General features: G+C 44.7%; 1 protein-coding gene across 1 annotated transcript in view; it reads left to right on the plus strand.

Annotated features, from left to right (window-relative positions):
• Positions 1-16,892, plus strand: part of RAB31 (RAB31, member RAS oncogene family) — a 111,939-nt gene extending 95,047 nt beyond the window's left edge. Inside the window, exon 7 of the mRNA XM_059041277.2 lies at positions 13,522-16,892. Coding sequence (XP_058897260.1) covers positions 13,522-13,616 — 95 coding nt within the window. The 3' untranslated portion in view covers positions 13,617-16,892. The remainder of the gene's footprint in view (positions 1-13,521) is intronic.
• Positions 16,893-17,612: the final 720 nt, after the last annotated feature.

Genomic DNA, 17,612 nt, shown 5'->3' on the forward strand with positions numbered 1-17,612 from the left:
CCCTGTGCTATACAGTAGGTCCTTATTGGTTATCTATTTTATATATAGTAGTGTGTATATGTCAATCCCAAACTCCTAATTTATCCCTCCCCTTGCCCCTTTGGTGACCGTAAGTTTGTTTTGTATGTCTGTGAGCTGTTTCTGTTTTGTAAATAAGTTCATTTATATACATAGTTTTATACTCCACATGTAAGAAGTGATATCATATGGCACTTGTCGTTCTCTGCCTGGCTTACTTCACTCAGCATGATCATCTCTGGGTCCATCTGGTCAATTACTTATGGGAGCTGATGGCTCTTGTCTTTGTCCCCAGTCCTGGGTCGTGTTTGCTTCCCTATCTTTATGTTGGTCTCACGAATAACCTTTATCTGCAGCTGTTCCCCAGCTGACGGCCAGCTTAAACCTTCACAGCTTCCTTGGTAACAGCTTTCCATCCTGGGTCCCCCCAGAGAGCGACCTGCCGGTGGCTGTCTCAGGAAACTGTGTCCTGAGATGCCCTCGGAGCGTGTGCCTAGCCAGGTGCAGGGACCCAAAGTCCTGGGGTGCCCATCTCAGGAAAGGCTGAACCCCAGAACAGTTGGCAGTTGTTCTCAAGAATCTGGGCTGCAGGCAATTCCAGAAGGGAATTCCAAAAGGGAAACTGATGTTTTGGTCTCCATGCGGCCTGCAGTCCCTGTTGGCGAGCCTCTCAGAGGCAGAGGGGCTGTGCTTCCCAGGACAGATTTGATTTCCTTTCCGCTGGTTTTGGCTTGTTACTTCAGACTCTGAGAACCCACAGCAGGGAATATTTTGCTTGTTTCTCTTGGCTTGAAGGAGACTTCACCGTACATGAGGAACTCTGACCTGGGTTACTTACAGGGCCCAGGAACACGCGAAAGAAGCAGTGGAGCTCTCTGCAGCCCTGGTCCCACTTGTTCGCTGGGGTCCACATCCGGTTCCCTTCCTTCCTCCTTCAGAAGGATTTGTGTTCCTGCTGTGGTTTCACCCTCAAAACAATAGTGTTGGGCTTCCCTGGTGGCCCAGTGGTTGAGAGTCTGCCTGCTAATGCAGGGGACACGGGTTCGAGCCCTGGTCTGGGAAGATCCCACATGCCGCGGAGCAACTAGGCCCGTGAGCCACAACTCCTGAGCCTGCGCGTCTGGAGCCTGTGCTCCGCAACATGAGAGGCCGCAGTAGTGAGAGGCCCGCGCACTGCGATGAAGAGTGGCCCCCACTTGCCACGACTGGAGAAAGCCCTCGCACAGAAACAAAGACCCAACAGAGCAAAAATAAATAAATTAATAAATTAATAAACTCCTACCCCCAACATTCTGCTCCTTCCCAAAATTGGGCCGAGGGTGCAGGGCTGCGTCATGTGAGTCTGGGTGACGTCTCAGAGGGTTTGGATTGAGCTCATTCCGCTAACCTCGTATTTCTTCAAACTCTGTCTTTTCTGGGGACGTTCATCTTTTCTGGTACGTCAGGCTAGTTGTACAGCTAGTAAACATTTTGTTTTTATGAATGTATTAGTGGTTTTAATTAATGCAGCAGGAGAGCTCCTGACAACTGTGACATTCACAGCCGTCCCTGTGCAGCTCCTGGTATTTTCCAGAGCCCTCTCCCCAGCATCCACGCAGCTCTGTGTACCTGAAATTCACCTTGGGATTTCTGCATGAGCTAGGGGGCCTTCTGAGGTTTCTGCAAAGTCATGCTTTCAATATAAAATGACACAAGGACTTCAAGGAAGAAAACAAGCCTAAGCCCAAGCATTAGCCTCTCAACTCAAAAGCTGTTCCTTTGCTCTGTTCAGCCAGCATAAATCCCTTCATGCATATGAGGTCTTTATGGATCAAAGTGACGGGGACTTTGCATAAGCAATTCCTGAGAGCCTGGTGGTCTGCTTCATTTAATTAAAAAAAAAAAATAGCGTTTTGCTTATAGCACTGGGTAATCATGGCTTCAAATCATTAATTCATAGAGAAGCCATTGAATTCTTATATCTCCTCATCTTCCATGTCAAATAAACAGTTGTTTGTTTCTGTTTCATTAGGCTTTGGTTAGAATTACCTTAGCGAAGAAGCCTGTGGATACCCAGACAGTGGCGAGATCTCCGTCCATATTTATAATGTGGACCCTGGTGCCTCCCTGGCCTCTATTCCTTCAGGTGCATGTCTCCAGAGTGGAATGTTGTCACCCACTTACAGGTTAACTTAAAACACAGTACGGAGCACACCTAGATATATTACAGCAGACGCCTCGTTTATTTTCCTGCCCCCTGTTCCAGCTTGTAGTACATGTGCTCCTCCCTGAACTCAAAATAGGTCAAGATATTGCTGACACCTGTGCCCCCCAGAGCAGGGTTGCAGAGACAACATGCCCGGGAGAGAGCAGTCACAGAAAACCACGCAGGAGGAGTGAGAAGAAAAGCCGTTAAAGAGGTGTGCTTAAGCAAAATTGATTCATACGGACTCAGAGCAAGAGACCAGTGTTTCCCTTTTACATTCCCAGAAGGCCCTTAAGCCAGAAATGAGACAACTGTGTTTTGGGAACATAAGTTAATATATTTCATAACTGGAAATTGCTAGCAAAATACTGTTTTCAGACTGAAGCTGCCCTGTCAGGTGTTTGGTGCTGCCCTTTGGGGTGGTCTGTGCACACTCCATTCTCTGGTTGGTATGCTCCTGGTGCCCTTTTCCACCACTCACTTTTGGACCCGCTTTACCCAACGGTGTGTGGCTAATGTTCTTGCGTGCATCTCCATTCAGGGTTGTTCTTTTTTTTCAGCTGCGCCATGTGGCATGTGGGATCTTAGTTCCCCAACCAGGTATCAAGCCCACACCCCCTGCTTTGGAAATGCAGAGTCTTAACCACTGGACTGCCAGGGAAGTCCCATGGGGTTGTTCTTTTTTTTCCCCGGGTTTTTATACCTTCAGTTTGAACACTAATGTTTTCCTCTTTGAGTTAAAACATAGGAAGGATTCTTAGCCAAGAAAATTATTGTCCATTGAGTTTTTAAATTGGTGTGTGGAAACACAGAGAATACTTGATTGCTGTCCCAAACCTGTATGGTCTTCACTATGAAACTACTATGCCCGTCTCAGTCATCTTGAGAGGCAGGTGAGGAGCCCTGACAGCAGTAAAGGCTTCATTTTTGCTCCCTCCTTCGTACATTCGCTCTCTCCTGCCCCACCCTGCATGAGATGCTCCCCCCTTCCTCCCCACAGATGTTAATTCCCTGGAATCTCCTTCCTTCGTGAAGTCTCATGCATGGCTCTCACCTTTGACTTGAGGTTACTATGGTCTGCTCCATCACTTTGACACTTGGACATATTCTTTCTCTGAATGATTCTCCAAGGATTCCAGGTATGCATCTCTTCTTCTGGTGAGCTGTAAGTCCTCTGAGAGCTGATCTCATTCTGGCACATTCCCCATAAAGATGAGGCTAGGAAATAGGAGCGTGCCCAATTGAGGTTTTTGAATCTAGACCTTCCAGCTCATCTCATGCTGTTCCAGGAGATAATATTTCAGTGGATTCACTAGATCAAGTGAAATGTGTCACTTTTCTATGAGTACTTAAGTTGGCTAGCACCAGCCCATTGGACAGGCCTCCTATCTCTCTCTTCCTCTCTCTTTTATGGGTCGGGGGCCATGCTGGACACCAAGGACAGCCTGGGGAACAAAACAGACTGACGGTTGAGTGGGGAGACAGGCTGTGGGTACAGTCAAGTGGGTGTGTAATTACACATCATAGTCAAGGCTGAGAAGCAAAAGTACAAGGACCGTGGGGACAGTTACAGGTGGGGACTTTAGATTGGCTGGGGAAGGTCTCCCCAGGGAGATGGTTTTAGGCTAGACCCAAAAAATGAGAAGAGGGCAGAAAGCTCAGGAAGAGCAGTCAGGCCATGTGGACATGGTGTGTGAGTTCCTGAGGCAGGAAGTGGTGGAGACTTTAAGGAAGACAAAGGAGGTGGGTGGGCTGCAGGGTGGGAGCTCAGGGACCACACGGGGGGAGGGGGGCACGAAGGGGGTGTTAGAGACCGAGGCAGATGCTTGCAGGCCTTGTAGTGGGAAGATCCACCCTGGAGAATGTGTCTGGCGGAGGAGGATGCTGTTGCGGTCCTCTAGGAGAGAGGCCTGGATGAGGAGGAAAAACGTGGATGTGAATTTCAGAAGTCTTTTAGGAGTAGAACCAGGAACACTGGGTAGTGGTCTGAATGGGGAACAAGGAACAGCATGGTCCTGAGATGCACCCCAGGCTCCCTTCCCTGGAAGGAGGAAGGTGAGCACAGGAGCAAGTCCTCTGAGGCTGGATTTGCTAGGAGCCTGGCAGACTGGATTCTGGAGCATGGGGAACACAAGGTGTGCTTTGTGGATTTCAGTTATTCAACTCAAATACCCTACCCTTTAAAAAGAATCTCTCCCTGAGAGCAAAAAGACTTGGGGCTGCAGGCTCAACAGAAACATGTCTGGATTGGGGCAGGACCTAGGCCGGACAGCTGTGCTTCTGATCAGTTAACTTGAATACTGACTAGAGAACACAGGCTTTGTCCTGAACATCACACCTGGAGATGAAACTAGGCTTTTGCTTGTTGTTAGTTTGAGAACAAGGTGAGAAATGTTTGGGTTTTGGGGGGTTTTTTTTGAGGTACGCGGGCCTCTCACTGTTGTGGCCTCTCCCCGTTGCAGAGCACAGGCTCAGCAGCCATGGCTCACGGGCCAGGCCACCCCGCGGCATGTGGGATCTTCCCATACCGGGGCACGGACCCGCGTCCGCTGCATCGGCAGGCAGACTCTCAACCACTGCACCACCAGGGAAGCCGGAAATGTTTGTTTTTTTTTAAAGTGAATGTAATTAGAGGTACAAGCGTATGAGTTTGGAAAAATTAGAATAGGGTGTTAACAAGAAAGACAGGAAGTTAAGGCTTATGGGCAGTAATTGTGTCTTGTCTGCAATCATTGGTTGCACAGGGTGTTAGCTATTTTAAGTCCACTGGATTCTGAAATTCTCTAGGTGGACACTTTTGGAGCAGGTCAAAGAAATTTTAAAACAAAACACAACATTTGCACATTTTATAATAGTACAGCAAACTGTCAAATGAAGGTAAGTTTAGCCTTTGTGGGACAGGGAAAGGACAAAGACAAAGCCTGTCCACTTTCTTAACCCCTCAAAAGTTAATGTACCAAATGCAATGATAGGAGACCTCTGCAAAAGAATGTAGTTTCAGAATGTGGGTAAGTTGTGTCTCAAAAGCCCTAAACATGCATATCTTTTATCCCAGTGATTCTAAAGAAGAAATTGACCTGCCGTGCAAAATGTAGTAATGATGTTTCACATAGAACATATTGTCATTCTGCACCATTGTTGCAATTGCTTAAATATACATTAGCTCATTAATGCACCGTTTATCTTATGAAATAGGCACTGTTACCATCCCTGTTTTACAGCTGAGGAAGTTGAGGTGTGGAGAGGTTTGTGACTTGCTCCAGGTCACAGAGGGTCAGGATTAGAAGCCAGGCAGCAGGGCTCCAGAACCCAGGCTCTCAACTGTGAGTCTGTATCACTTATTGCAGATGGCAGTTTATGGTAACATTATTCATGATGGTGAAAGACAGGAAATGACTTAACTGTCCAAAACTTGGGAAATAATTTTTTAAAAATCATGGGACACCAGTATAAACTAGTGATTAAAAATGAGTTTGTAACTCTGTCTTAGTGACATAAAAAGATAAATTGTTGAGTGTGAAATCAAAGTTATAGAGCAGTTTGTATAATATCCTGATTTTATAAAATATGAACCATATAATATATAATAGTAAATATATTCTTCTGGGCAAGTATTGGGAAGATACACACACATTAAAATGTTAACAGTGGTTGTTTCATGGCAGTGAAATTGCAGGGAACTTAACAAAAGACTTTATTACAGAAAAATTTAAACATATACACCAGTAAACTGAATAACATAATGAACCGTCATGTACAGTCGTCACCTGGTGTCCTTGGAGGATTGCTTAGGACCCCAGCGAGGATGCTCAAATCCCTTATATAAAAGGGTGTAGTATATGTATATAAGCACATCCTGCCATATACTTTAAATAATCTCTAGATTACAAATAATACCTAAGACAATGTCAGTGCTATGCAAATAGCTGTAAATACAATGTAAATGCTATTCAAATAGTTGCCAATGTGGCACATTCAACTTTTACTTTTTGGAACTTTCTGGAATTTTTTTTTTCTCGAATATTTTCAGTCTGCGGTAAGTTGAATCTGCGGATACAGAACCTGCGGATATAGAGGGCAGACTGTACTCATAACCAAGCTGGTTTCATCCCTACCACCCACTCCCCCCGACCCCCCGCCTGTATTATTTCGAAGGGAATTCCAGACATCATTTCATCTGTAAATATTTTCAGCATGTAACTTTTTTTTACATAAAACAATGACATGCTCACATTAATAATCATAATGCTATAATCATATTAATATCATCAAACATCCAGTGTTCAGATTTTCAATGGTTCGTAATTATCATAAATGGTTTCTTTGTTTGCATTTTATAGTTTGTTTGGATCAGGATACAAATAAGCTCCACACACAGTGGATAAAATTGATAAAATTAGCTGGTGTGTCTTTTAAGCGCCTTCTTAGCAGTAGGTTCCCTCCTTGCAATTTCTTTATGTGAGCAATTAGGTCAGTTGTCCTGATCCGAGTTTAACACACAATGGATTTTGCTGAGTTCCATTTTAGTACCGAGTGGTATTGCATAACGTGAGTAAAAATTTGTTAATCCATTCACCTAAACATTTGGGTTGTTTTCAGGTTTTGGCAATTAATTACAGGCAAGGCTGTGATGAGCTTTCATGTACAAGTCTGTGTGGGTAAATACCTAGAAGTGGCGCAACTGGCTTATCTCACAGGTAATGGTTCACACTCTAAGGGTCCCCCAGACTGTGTTCCAAAGCAGTTTTAGCATTTTACATTCCCACCACCAATACAGGAGAGCTCCAGTAGCTCCAGCTCCTTGCCAGCATGTGGAATGATCAGTTGATAAAATTTCAGTCGTTCGAATGGGAATATAGTGGTCTCTCCTTGTGGTTTTGACGTCCATCTTCCTAACGACAGATAACGTTGAGTGCCTTTTCATATGTGCTTATTCGCAGTCCTTGTGTCTTCTTTGGGGAAGTGTCTTTTCAACTTTTGCCCGTTTTGTATTGAGTTGTTTTCTTATGATTGGGTTCTAAAGATTATTTATATAGTTTGGATACATGCTCTTTATCAGATAATTGTCTTTCAAATATTTTCTCCCAGGCTGTGGCTTGCGTTTTCACTTTCTTGACAACGTCTTTGGAAGAGCAGAAGTTTTTCATTTTGATGAAGTCTAGCTTATTAGATTTGTTCTTTGTGGCTTGTGGTTTTGTTTTGGGTTTTTTTTTTGCGTCTTATAATTTTTAAATGTTAAAGTAAAAAATTAAAAGGGATATATCCACACAATGGAATATTTTCCAGCGATAAGAGGAAATGAGCTATCAGGCCATGAAAAGACACAGGAGAATGTTAAATGCATATTTACTAAGTGAAAGAAGCCAGTCTGAAAAGGCTACATACTGTATGATTCCAACTATATGACACTCTGGAAAATGCACAACTATGGGAACAGTAAAACGATCAGTGGTTGCCAGGGGCTAGGGGCAGGAAGGAGGGAGGGATGGATGAATAGGTGGAACTCGGGGACTTTTCTGGCAGTGAAACTATTCTGTGTGATACTGTGATGGTGGCTACCTGTCATTATACATTTCTCAAAACCCATAGAATGTACAGCACTAAGAGTGAGCCCTCATGGAAACCATGGACTTCACTTAATGATCAGTAATGGCTCATCAATTGTAATAAATGTTCCACACCCCTGTGAGACGTTAAAATAGAGGAAATTGGGCGTTAGGAGAAGGAGTGTATGGGAACTCTCTGAACTTTATGCTCAATTTTTTCTGTAAACCTAAAGCTACCTCCCTTCCCCAAAATAGAGTCTATTAATTAAAAACATAAATAAAAGGAAACGAGGCCTTTGAATGGTAAAGAAGCCTAATGATTTTAGAGTAACTTAAGCCCCTCCGTTCTGAGGACACGTGTTTGGCATTTTGGACTAACGGCCAGTGGTGATCTGCCCCCTCCCTTCCTTCTCTGCTGGGGCATCACCGTTCCTGCGGCTCCTAGACTTGAACTTCAGTTTTCCTCCCCCATCTCTTCACCCTCCCACATCCAATCAATTGTCACGTCTGCCAGGTGTCTTCCTACGGTTCTCCTTCCAACCCTGTTTTCTACTTCTCTCCACTGCACCGAAATTAAGGCTCTCATTATCCCTGACCTGGATTTTCTGCCAGCCTCCGGCTGAATCCACTTCCTGAATCGTAAGCCACTCTGGTCCTGCACAGAATGTTAGCACCTTCTGAGGTCTAGACTCTAATGTTCCAGGTCATCTCATAATCCCAATATTGTCTTCTTTACGACAGCAAAAGGACAGTTGAGAGGATGACCTCGAGTGTCATGCATGTGTCACCTGCCCCATTCCGTATTTCTAGGGCAGGGTCCCGTGATTGTGAGCACCACAGTGGGCCATAGAGACCCCCCTCCAAATGGAGAGACGTGGAGGTCATGATCAAGGGCAAAGACTGCCAAGTCCTAGTAAACTTGGTCTCTGGATGATTCAGAAAATCAGGATCAAGAAATGGAAGTGACAGGGCAAGAACCAGCAGCACCTCTAACACCAATCAAACAAAGCTGAGCCTCATAAATCCTGGGACTGGGATAAGAGAGAAGAACGCAAACAGCGACTTGTCAGGGAGGACTCCAGGCCTGTGCAGAGAGCGGCCGGTCGCCACACAGGGCGAGAAGACAGCTGCAGCTGAGCCTGCTGTTTTATTTTTGTTGTGTGTAAAAGCATTACAGCCGCAGTCCAGAGCCATGATACAGTTGATAGGCTTGGAGTTTGTTTTCTCACATATTGAATTCTTGAGTAATCATTTATTAAACCTGCTTTTTCTCTGGACTATCAACTTGCAGGAAAACGGAACTCCAAAAAAAAAAAAGTCTTTTAACTTTTCCCAAGCAGAATCTTACACAGTCCAAACCTAATTAAAATAAACACCCTGCCATAGGATTTATACTCCAGAACGAGCTGTTTGGAGGTTGTGTACTCAGAGGACATTTTATAAGAGCAGAAACATGCAGTGATGTTTCTTTCAGATGTTTGCGTGTATATTTTTGTCCTATTCTGTGGCCATGTAATTAATACTGATTCAACAGTGTTCCAAGGTGATCACCTTGGTACCAAACGCTATGGCATTTTCCGGAACTATTCTATTGTGTAAGTGCACTTAAGCTTTGAGTAAGTTCCAAATAACTCAGACCACAAGATCTAAGTTCTTGGTGTGTTTTCACAGCGCTGGTGGCTTCCTGCACTTTTTAAGGTGCTTGCGTCGTTGGTAGGGCCCGGCTTTCCTTTCTCTGCCTGAAAATGGAAGCACTTCCTTTCTTCTTACTGTTTGAAGCTGGAACATGTGGGCCCCTCCCCGGCTGAGTGTTTAGGAGAAGAGCAGGATGGGCCCCATCCTAGTAACTGAACCCTAAGCATCCACTGCGTGGAGGGGGAGGCAGAGGTTGATACGTAGCTGCATCCAGAGCCTGGGATGCTGGGGACCTGCCCATTGTCCTGGGTTCCTGGCACATTAGCCACAGCGTCTGTGATGCGTGGTGGTTGTCAGGCTACTTCCCGTGTTCTTTTTGCAGGTGAGGAAAGTCCGTCTTGGAGAGAGCAGATAGCATGTCTGAATTCACTCACCTGGGACGCTGTCACTCAGATCTCAAAACTCTTTCCACCAGATGAGAAACACAAAGTCTTAAGGAAACTGCAGTAATTCTTTTTTTTTTTTTTTTAAGGAGTTACTGAAGAAACTTTTTTCACAGAACAAGTGTGAAAATGTCTTTTTATTGGTATTAAAAGGGAATTTTTTTTTTTTTTTTTTTTTTTTTTTTTTTTTTTTTGCGGTATGCGGGCCTCTCACTGCTGTGGCCTCTCCCGTTGCGGAGCACAGGCTCCGGACGCTCAGGCCCAGCGGGCATGGCTCACGGGCCCAGCCGCTCCGCGGCACATGGGACCCTCCCGGACCAGGGCACGAACCCGTGACCCCTGCACCGGCAGGCGGACTCTCAACCACTGCGCCACCAGGGAAGCCCTAAAAGGGAATTTTAAGGCTGTAATACCAGCTCTTTATTCCTTAAAGGGAAGCAGTTACTATAATTGATGTACTTGGAGCCACATGGCTAGTTAGCACCTTCCCTCTTCATTGGGGAACCATGAAATCTATTATGTTCCCCCAGGAGGGCAATTTCAATGAGAAATTGCTACATTTGTAAAGAACATTTTCCAACTGACCATGATGAAAAGATTTTATCCACATCTACACGATGATGACAAAATTGTACATGCATAATAGGTTTGGGCAGCCCAATTCTCAGGAACAAAACCTAGAAACAAATGTCATGATACCCATAAAAATGCCTTGATGTGTCACAGGACACCAATCTAAGACTTTAATTCACATTCCAGTGCAGATGGCCTCAAAGGTGTTTTGGATCAGCGGTTTTTAATTTTTAATTTTTTTTTTTTTTTTTTTTTAGCAAAACAGCCCTTTTGTCAAAATTTTACATGGAACCCAAATATGTAAACAAACTGCAGTAATTCTGTCTTGGAGAAATATTTTGTTCTATTCAGTGAGATTTGGGATATTCTGAAGATAAAGAGAACCTGGCTCCTCTCAGAAGCCGGGTTCGACACTGATTCAGAAACGTGGCTCACAGCTTAACACAAACAAGAGGGGCGTCTCCTTGAGGGGCTGCCTCGGGTGTTACCTCATCTTGCTCCCAGACCTTGTCCTACTGACTGTCTGCTGAGGAGAGAAGTGAGGGGCAGGGAAGAGGAGGAGGAATGGGGACAAAGGAGGGTGCTGATGGCATGGGATGCGCCGCTCCGGCATTGCCCTTTCTAGCTCTTCACTCCACTTTTGTGACTTTAATCTTCTGGATGAGCTTTTTCTATATTTGAGGTACTTTTCCTAGGAAAAAAACTTATGAAACTTTATGACACTTGGCGTGTGGAATCGGCCACATATAGGAGGGCTTACAGCTTAATGCTCTTTTGCTAACTTTAGAGTTAACAACTTAAGAATACCATGAGGTTGATTTGAGTGTAGGATACTGATCTTGATGTAGTCACAACTGATCGGTAAACAGTACTTGACTAGTTAACTAGGGCAGTGGCATGCACCGGTCAGAATTATAATTTTGTCCCAAAATATGTCAGATGCAAAAGCCCCTGTTACAGCTCCTAACAACCTCAGGAGGCACCTGAAATGTTAATTTACACAACTTACGTAATTGTATGTGGAATCTAAAATATGACACAAATGAACTTACCTATGAAACAGAAACAGACTTACAGACGGAGAGAACAGACTTGTGGTTGCCAAGGGGTCGGGGGGAGGGAAGGGGAAAGACTGGGAGTTTGGGATTAGCAGAGGCAAACTATTACATATAGGATGGATAAACAACAAGGTCCTACTGTACAGCACAGGGAACTATATTCAATATCCTGCGATAAACCATAATGGAAAGGAATATGGAAAAGAATGTATATATATGTATGTATAACTGCATCACTTTGCTGTACAGCAGAAGTTAACACGAGATTGTAAATCAACTATACTTTAAATAAATAAATAAATAAATAAATAAATAACATCAGTAATGCTATAACTTGACACTACCATCCCTCCAAAACACAGCGCTTTCTCTGGAGGGGTATGGAACTCTTGACCAGGAAGATCTGACCTAAATATATCAGAGTATTGGGTAGTCACTGGGAACATTCCCCTCTATCACTTAAGATTGACAAAGTAGGAGAGGCATTTTGTTTCCTTCCCTTTTCTTATGACTAATAAGACAGACACAGCGTGCCCAGAACAGGAAAGTACATACTTGCTTCTGGATCAGGACAGAACTGTTTGGAGAATGGCCTGCAGAAGCTTTGTACAGCTTTGTGGAGGACACAAATTGGCAGAAGCAGTAGCTGCAGAAATCCCTCCAGCCTTCATGTCTGCCCCGTAAGCGAATAAGAGCTCTACCACGAATTTTGAATTTTGAGTAATTGCCAATGACCTTAATCTTTATGCTTGAGCTTTGACGAATGGCCATATCACCCAATTTACACAACTCATTAATACCTGTGAAATTGACGATTTCCACCCTTGTGAAAATGCACCTCTTCGGGGGCATTTTGACTCTCTATGGTCCTTAGGGCATCCACTTGCATGGAAGGGCTTTGTCTTGGAACTAATTTCCCTTCCATCTCTAATTACTGGTTACCTAGTAACTGATGCCCTAATTAGCTGATTTTTTAAAATCCCTGTTTTAGAGCTAGCGTTTCATGCCTTTTCCATGGGGGTTAGAAAAGTAGCATCAAGAGCTATCGTGGTAGAGTGGGAGGGACACAGGCTTTGAGATCCATCAAAAAGTCAAGATGTAGGTTATAATCAGAGAGCCACCTGTGCCCCTTGGTATTGACCTTCAGGTGTAGCCTAAGTTCTCCAGTTAATAGTAAAACGGTGATCATAGCAGTCATTTCACAGCTTCACAGGACCCAGTGAAGATGTGCCTGTGAAAATCTTTTAACTGTGAGGTTCTACACAAATATTTATTATTTCCATTCCATTGCGTTTTTAGAAGACAGCTTTATTGAGACAAAACTCACCTACTATACATTTCCCCAAAATGTACAATTCAGTGTTTTTTATGTGTACCCATCAGCACAGCTTTAGAATTTCTTTATCATCTTCAAAAAAACCCCACAAAAACCCACAAAAAACAAAACACATACTCTTTAACTACGACACCCTATCCCCCTCCACTACCTGTTTAATTTTTACTTTGGATTTGTTAGCAGAGACTCTCAGCTAATTCTCTAAATTAAAATAAGATTACCTGCGAATGACACTTAAGATACTGTTTCCTGTGAAGAATGTCTCCAAAGGCTTTCCAGTTAATGCTCTAAGTGCTTTGGCAGGATGAGGGACAGGAGCTCAGTGTTAATACGTGACATTACTGGGACCATCACAGTTCCCAAGCCAGGTCTGTTTTTAGAAGCACAAAGATGAGGCCTCACTGGGAGCTGAGAAGGAACTCATTCCGGTGGTGGATGCAGGGGAAGGCTGGGAGGAACCAGTGGCCGCTGTTTGTGCAGAGAAGAGGGATGCCGGCTCTGGAGCAGGGCTTCCACCTCCAGGGAAATACTTATTATCAGAAAGCTGCTTTTACTTTTCCTTAACTTTCTACACTTGAGCTTGACTTCGTACAACTGAGGGAGAGGGGGAAAGAGCTAGTAGCACAGCCCCTCTGCCTCATGTGCGACCCGCACATGACTGGAGAAGTGGAAGCAGGGTGGGGTTGGCTGGGAACAGGAACTCAACCTTGGCCTCCGTTCCTTCCAGGTCGCCAGATCCCACCGTTGGACCCCCATGAAAACGGAAACAACGGAACAATCAAACTGAAGCCAACCTCTCAGGCCGGCCGGCGGTGCTGCTGACCTGGGGCTGGGGTCCCCTGTGCTTGAAGAGGCCGGAGCTCCCCTCCCCGTGCGCTGCTGCGGGGGCCTACCACCCTTGGTGGCCTGGCCCCTGGCTCAGAGGGAGGTGAGACCTGCAGGGAACGGGGCAGGGAATGTCCCTGGAAAAGGATTCTACAAGGTTTCTGGATTCTGGGAAGGATTTTGGGAAGAACCACCACACTGCCAGAAAAGGGCCTTTGGTGTGTGAAATTCACTCGGAGGGAATGGATTTTAGGTATTAATTCTAGTTGAGTTTTTTTGTTAAAAGCCTCAAAATATTCTTAAATTTGTACAAAAGTCTTACTGACGTATGTGTGTGAGATTCGAAACTGGTGTTCCACTCTGATTTCCTATGTTTCTAACCAAATTTCAGGAACTTCTTCAGTGCCATTGCCTTAATTACTCAACCAACCTCCACTGAAAGGTTCATGGAATTTCCCTTTCAGTGGAGTGTAATTGGACCATCTGCTGTAGACTTGCGCTGTCATGAAAGTGGAGAAAGATGTATTAGGAACTTTCATCTACATCTGTGACTTTTACTTGGTGAACATTTTTCTAAGTTGTGGTCATATAAACCAACCAACCAAATCTGACTGCAGTATATCATGTCATTCTGGGATTTGGAGGCCTGGTTTGGAAGTCATTACTACTGTGTCACTACTGTGTAAACTGACAAACGCAGGGTATAAATATTATTCCAGAGCCCACCTGATTTGCATCACCTCCACAGTAATAAATTCCTACCCTCTTAGGGGAGTTTCACACAGAGTGTAATTTTACTAAGAGAGTTTGTCTTAGTGTCGTATCCAGGGAACAGATTGCCTGGAGGATGTTTGAATCTAAATTGTAGGCCAACTTCTAATGATATCAATGAATAATAGGTTACAGGAAAGCCAGCCAGAGGAAGTACCAGCACATTAAGATTCTAGACCCCCCCAAAACTGCAAAGTCAGAGAAAGTCTTTAAGAAGATGCCGAGCTTTGGGGGTGTGGGTATTAAGGCTAACCAGAGGGCCAACCCTGGAATGCCAGTTGGCTGAGAACAAACTTCAGTGAACCCACCCTTTTCAGATTTCCTGTCCGCTCAATTAATTAAAGATGTCTGAATCCAATGGAAGGAAAAGGAAAGGAGGCATGGAAAGGAGGAAAAGCTATCCCCATTGAAAATTCAAATCTTGTTTCCATTCTAACTTTCATAAAAACCTGGGATCAAGAAGCAGTCGGTTTCCTATGAGGGCTCATGTTGGGAGGTGATTCTTGGAGGATATTCAGACTGGTGCCTTTTTTGGGGGGTGAGATGTGGTTGATCACGTAATATGGCATCAGGGCCAGCTGGTACCTTCAAGGCTCAACAAACATTAATTGAAAACCTGCAATGTAAAAATCAGGGAAGAGATCGTAAGCTGAGTAAAAACCTCAGACTTTCAGTAACCGTGCTTGGGTCCTGCCATGCTCTGCCCCTGAGCCCTGGATGGGCGGGGACATTGAGTCTGCCATCCAAAAAAGCGAGAGTCCTTGAGAGACCAGGGCCGAGCTCACACTTCTTCATGAGGACTGCAATCAAGAAAACAGGTTGAAATCTCAAGATTTAGGTTTTTCAAACTCGAGAATGTGTTGTTAGTTTGATGTTCTTACCGCTTCATCCAGCTTGCAAGCGTAACTTGACAGTCTTAGGACGTGAACGCTGGAAACACTTATTTTTGGTTCAAGAGTGCCTCTTAGCTCTCCCAGACGGGTTCCTCAAAAACTTAGCAATTGGCACGTGGACACCTTGGCAGGGCCTTTGCACGGATTTTTAGGGTTTTCTTCACCTTCTCACTATTATGGGCTACCGTGATTCTGCTTGCAGGCCAAGCGATTATCTTGCCTCTTTCCAAAGTTAAAAAAAATGTGGGTTGCAAATTCAAATGACCTAATTCCAGGTGTAATGTAGGCTTATTTTGGAATCTTTCATCATCCAGCTGTCCCCGAGGACCTGGGCTTGTCTCTAGACAAGGTTGCCTAGCTAAGGAGGTACACAGCCCAGCAAGTGTTCAGTGCTCGCATCTTGCATAAAACAGCCGGTCTTAACCAGCAAGCTACCCGCCCATGAGCCCATGACTTGATTTCAGAAGCCCACGAGGGTGGGAACCACTCTTTTGCCTTCCTGTATGGCCTTAACTATTCAAGCCATCAGCTGACAATGTGTCTATAGTCAGTCCTTGGAGCAATTGGTAGAAAGAGTAGATGGCACTTGGGCACACACACATTCACTGGAACACGGCGTCTTCCCTGAAGATAAGTGCTCGAGCCTTGTCCACAGGAGGCTTTCAGATCTTCCTTTATTTTGCCTTGAGATTACTTTCTGGCTGTTCTAATCTTTGAACTATAACCGCGTAATATCATGTAAAGGCCTGGAAATTACTGTTGCTCCAAAATGTCAAGCAGCATCCTTTGTCCAATTTCCCCATATGTGCTCTTTTCCTCTGTTTTCCTTCCTCTCCTGTGCGGTACACGTGTGTATATGTGTAAATATGATTTCATATTTGTTATGCCGACATGTGATCCATTTCACTGGCTGAGTCTGGCTCGTGACTCTGTGTCATGTAATGCAGGCACGGGCTCTCAGAGGAATTATTTCCCGGTGGGAATCTCTAAAATGGCAGTAGGGTCATGCAAACATTTTACCTACGCACATAATTGACCTGCCATTTTCATAGTGGAAAGTGGTACATCAGGGCACTAAAGATGACTTCCCTTGCAAACCATAGACGGCTGAAGACCTAAAGCCAGCCTTTAGCCAAGCAAAGGGCTGGGACCCACCGAGGACCGAGGGAGGCTCGGGTGACCAAAGCATGGCCCCCTGAGATCAAGGACCGTGGCCTGTGATGGCTGAAACTGGCTCCCCTCAGGGGCCCTGCTTCTCCCTGCTCTGCCACGCTCACTGCAACTTGAAGAAAGAGTGAGCTCATAAATAAAAGGACTCCAAGCCTCATTCAGACCTGTTAGGTTCTGGTTTAACCATCATTGCTGAAACCAGACCCAGTGATCCGTTGTCACCGCTCAGTCGTGTAAACTGCTCCCTTGCTCGTGTTTTTGTAAAGGGCTTCTGTCTGGGCTGGACCCAGTTCTCATGTATAGAAGATGCCGCTGCAGACATTAGGACCTTTCCACCTTATATTCTGTAGTAAAGCATTGCCCTCCACATCACCCAACTGTATCTGTAATTTTTGGTTTAACACACACTGATTCATACTAATAAATATTTTAAGTTTTACCAAGTTTGTCTTTTTCTTATTATAATGTTCAGTTGAATAATTTTTTTAAGTAACTTGCTGGCTGTGGGAGGGTTTGGAAGATCAATCTCTCTAAACTTCAGTTTCCTCACGTATAAAATGCAGAAAATAATTCATATGCACACATCCACAATTCTGGAATCCCAAAAGCTTTGGAAGGGACTTTTTCTTAAGTTTGATATGGACTCATTTGGCCGTAAAACCAGACCTGAACTGATGTGATGCTATTTATAGCTACTTATCCATACAGGCAGGGGTGACGGGGGAATGTCTGCACATTTCGGTTGCAGAATTCCTGCTGTTTGCTTGTAGGATTCGATCCCTGACTCTGCTGCATGTTCTGTAATAGATGCACCATATTACTGTTATAAATTCCAAACAAAATTCCGAATTCTGGAAACATCTGCCCCCAAGGCGTCATACAAGGTATGATATCCTCCATATAAAGCCATAACATCTACCCTGCAGGTGTGTCCTCAGGATTCAAGGAGAACATGCGTGTGAAGAGCGCTGCCCATGGGGGCTCCGGGCAGCCAGCAGGGCCCTGTGTACACAGACGTTGACACCCCTCAGTGCCTCCTGAGTGGGCTTTACGGGTTTCACTCGACAGAAAGCACCTCTTCTGGTCCTGGCACGGAGCAGGTGCTCGTAAACGAGAGCAAACACGAATTTAGCGACCTGCTTTGCTCCAGCTACTGTCC

The sequence above is a fragment of the Kogia breviceps genome, chromosome 15, assembly GCF_026419965.1.
Source record: "Kogia breviceps isolate mKogBre1 chromosome 15, mKogBre1 haplotype 1, whole genome shotgun sequence".
NCBI classification, from domain to species: Eukaryota; Metazoa; Chordata; class Mammalia; order Artiodactyla; family Physeteridae; genus Kogia; species Kogia breviceps.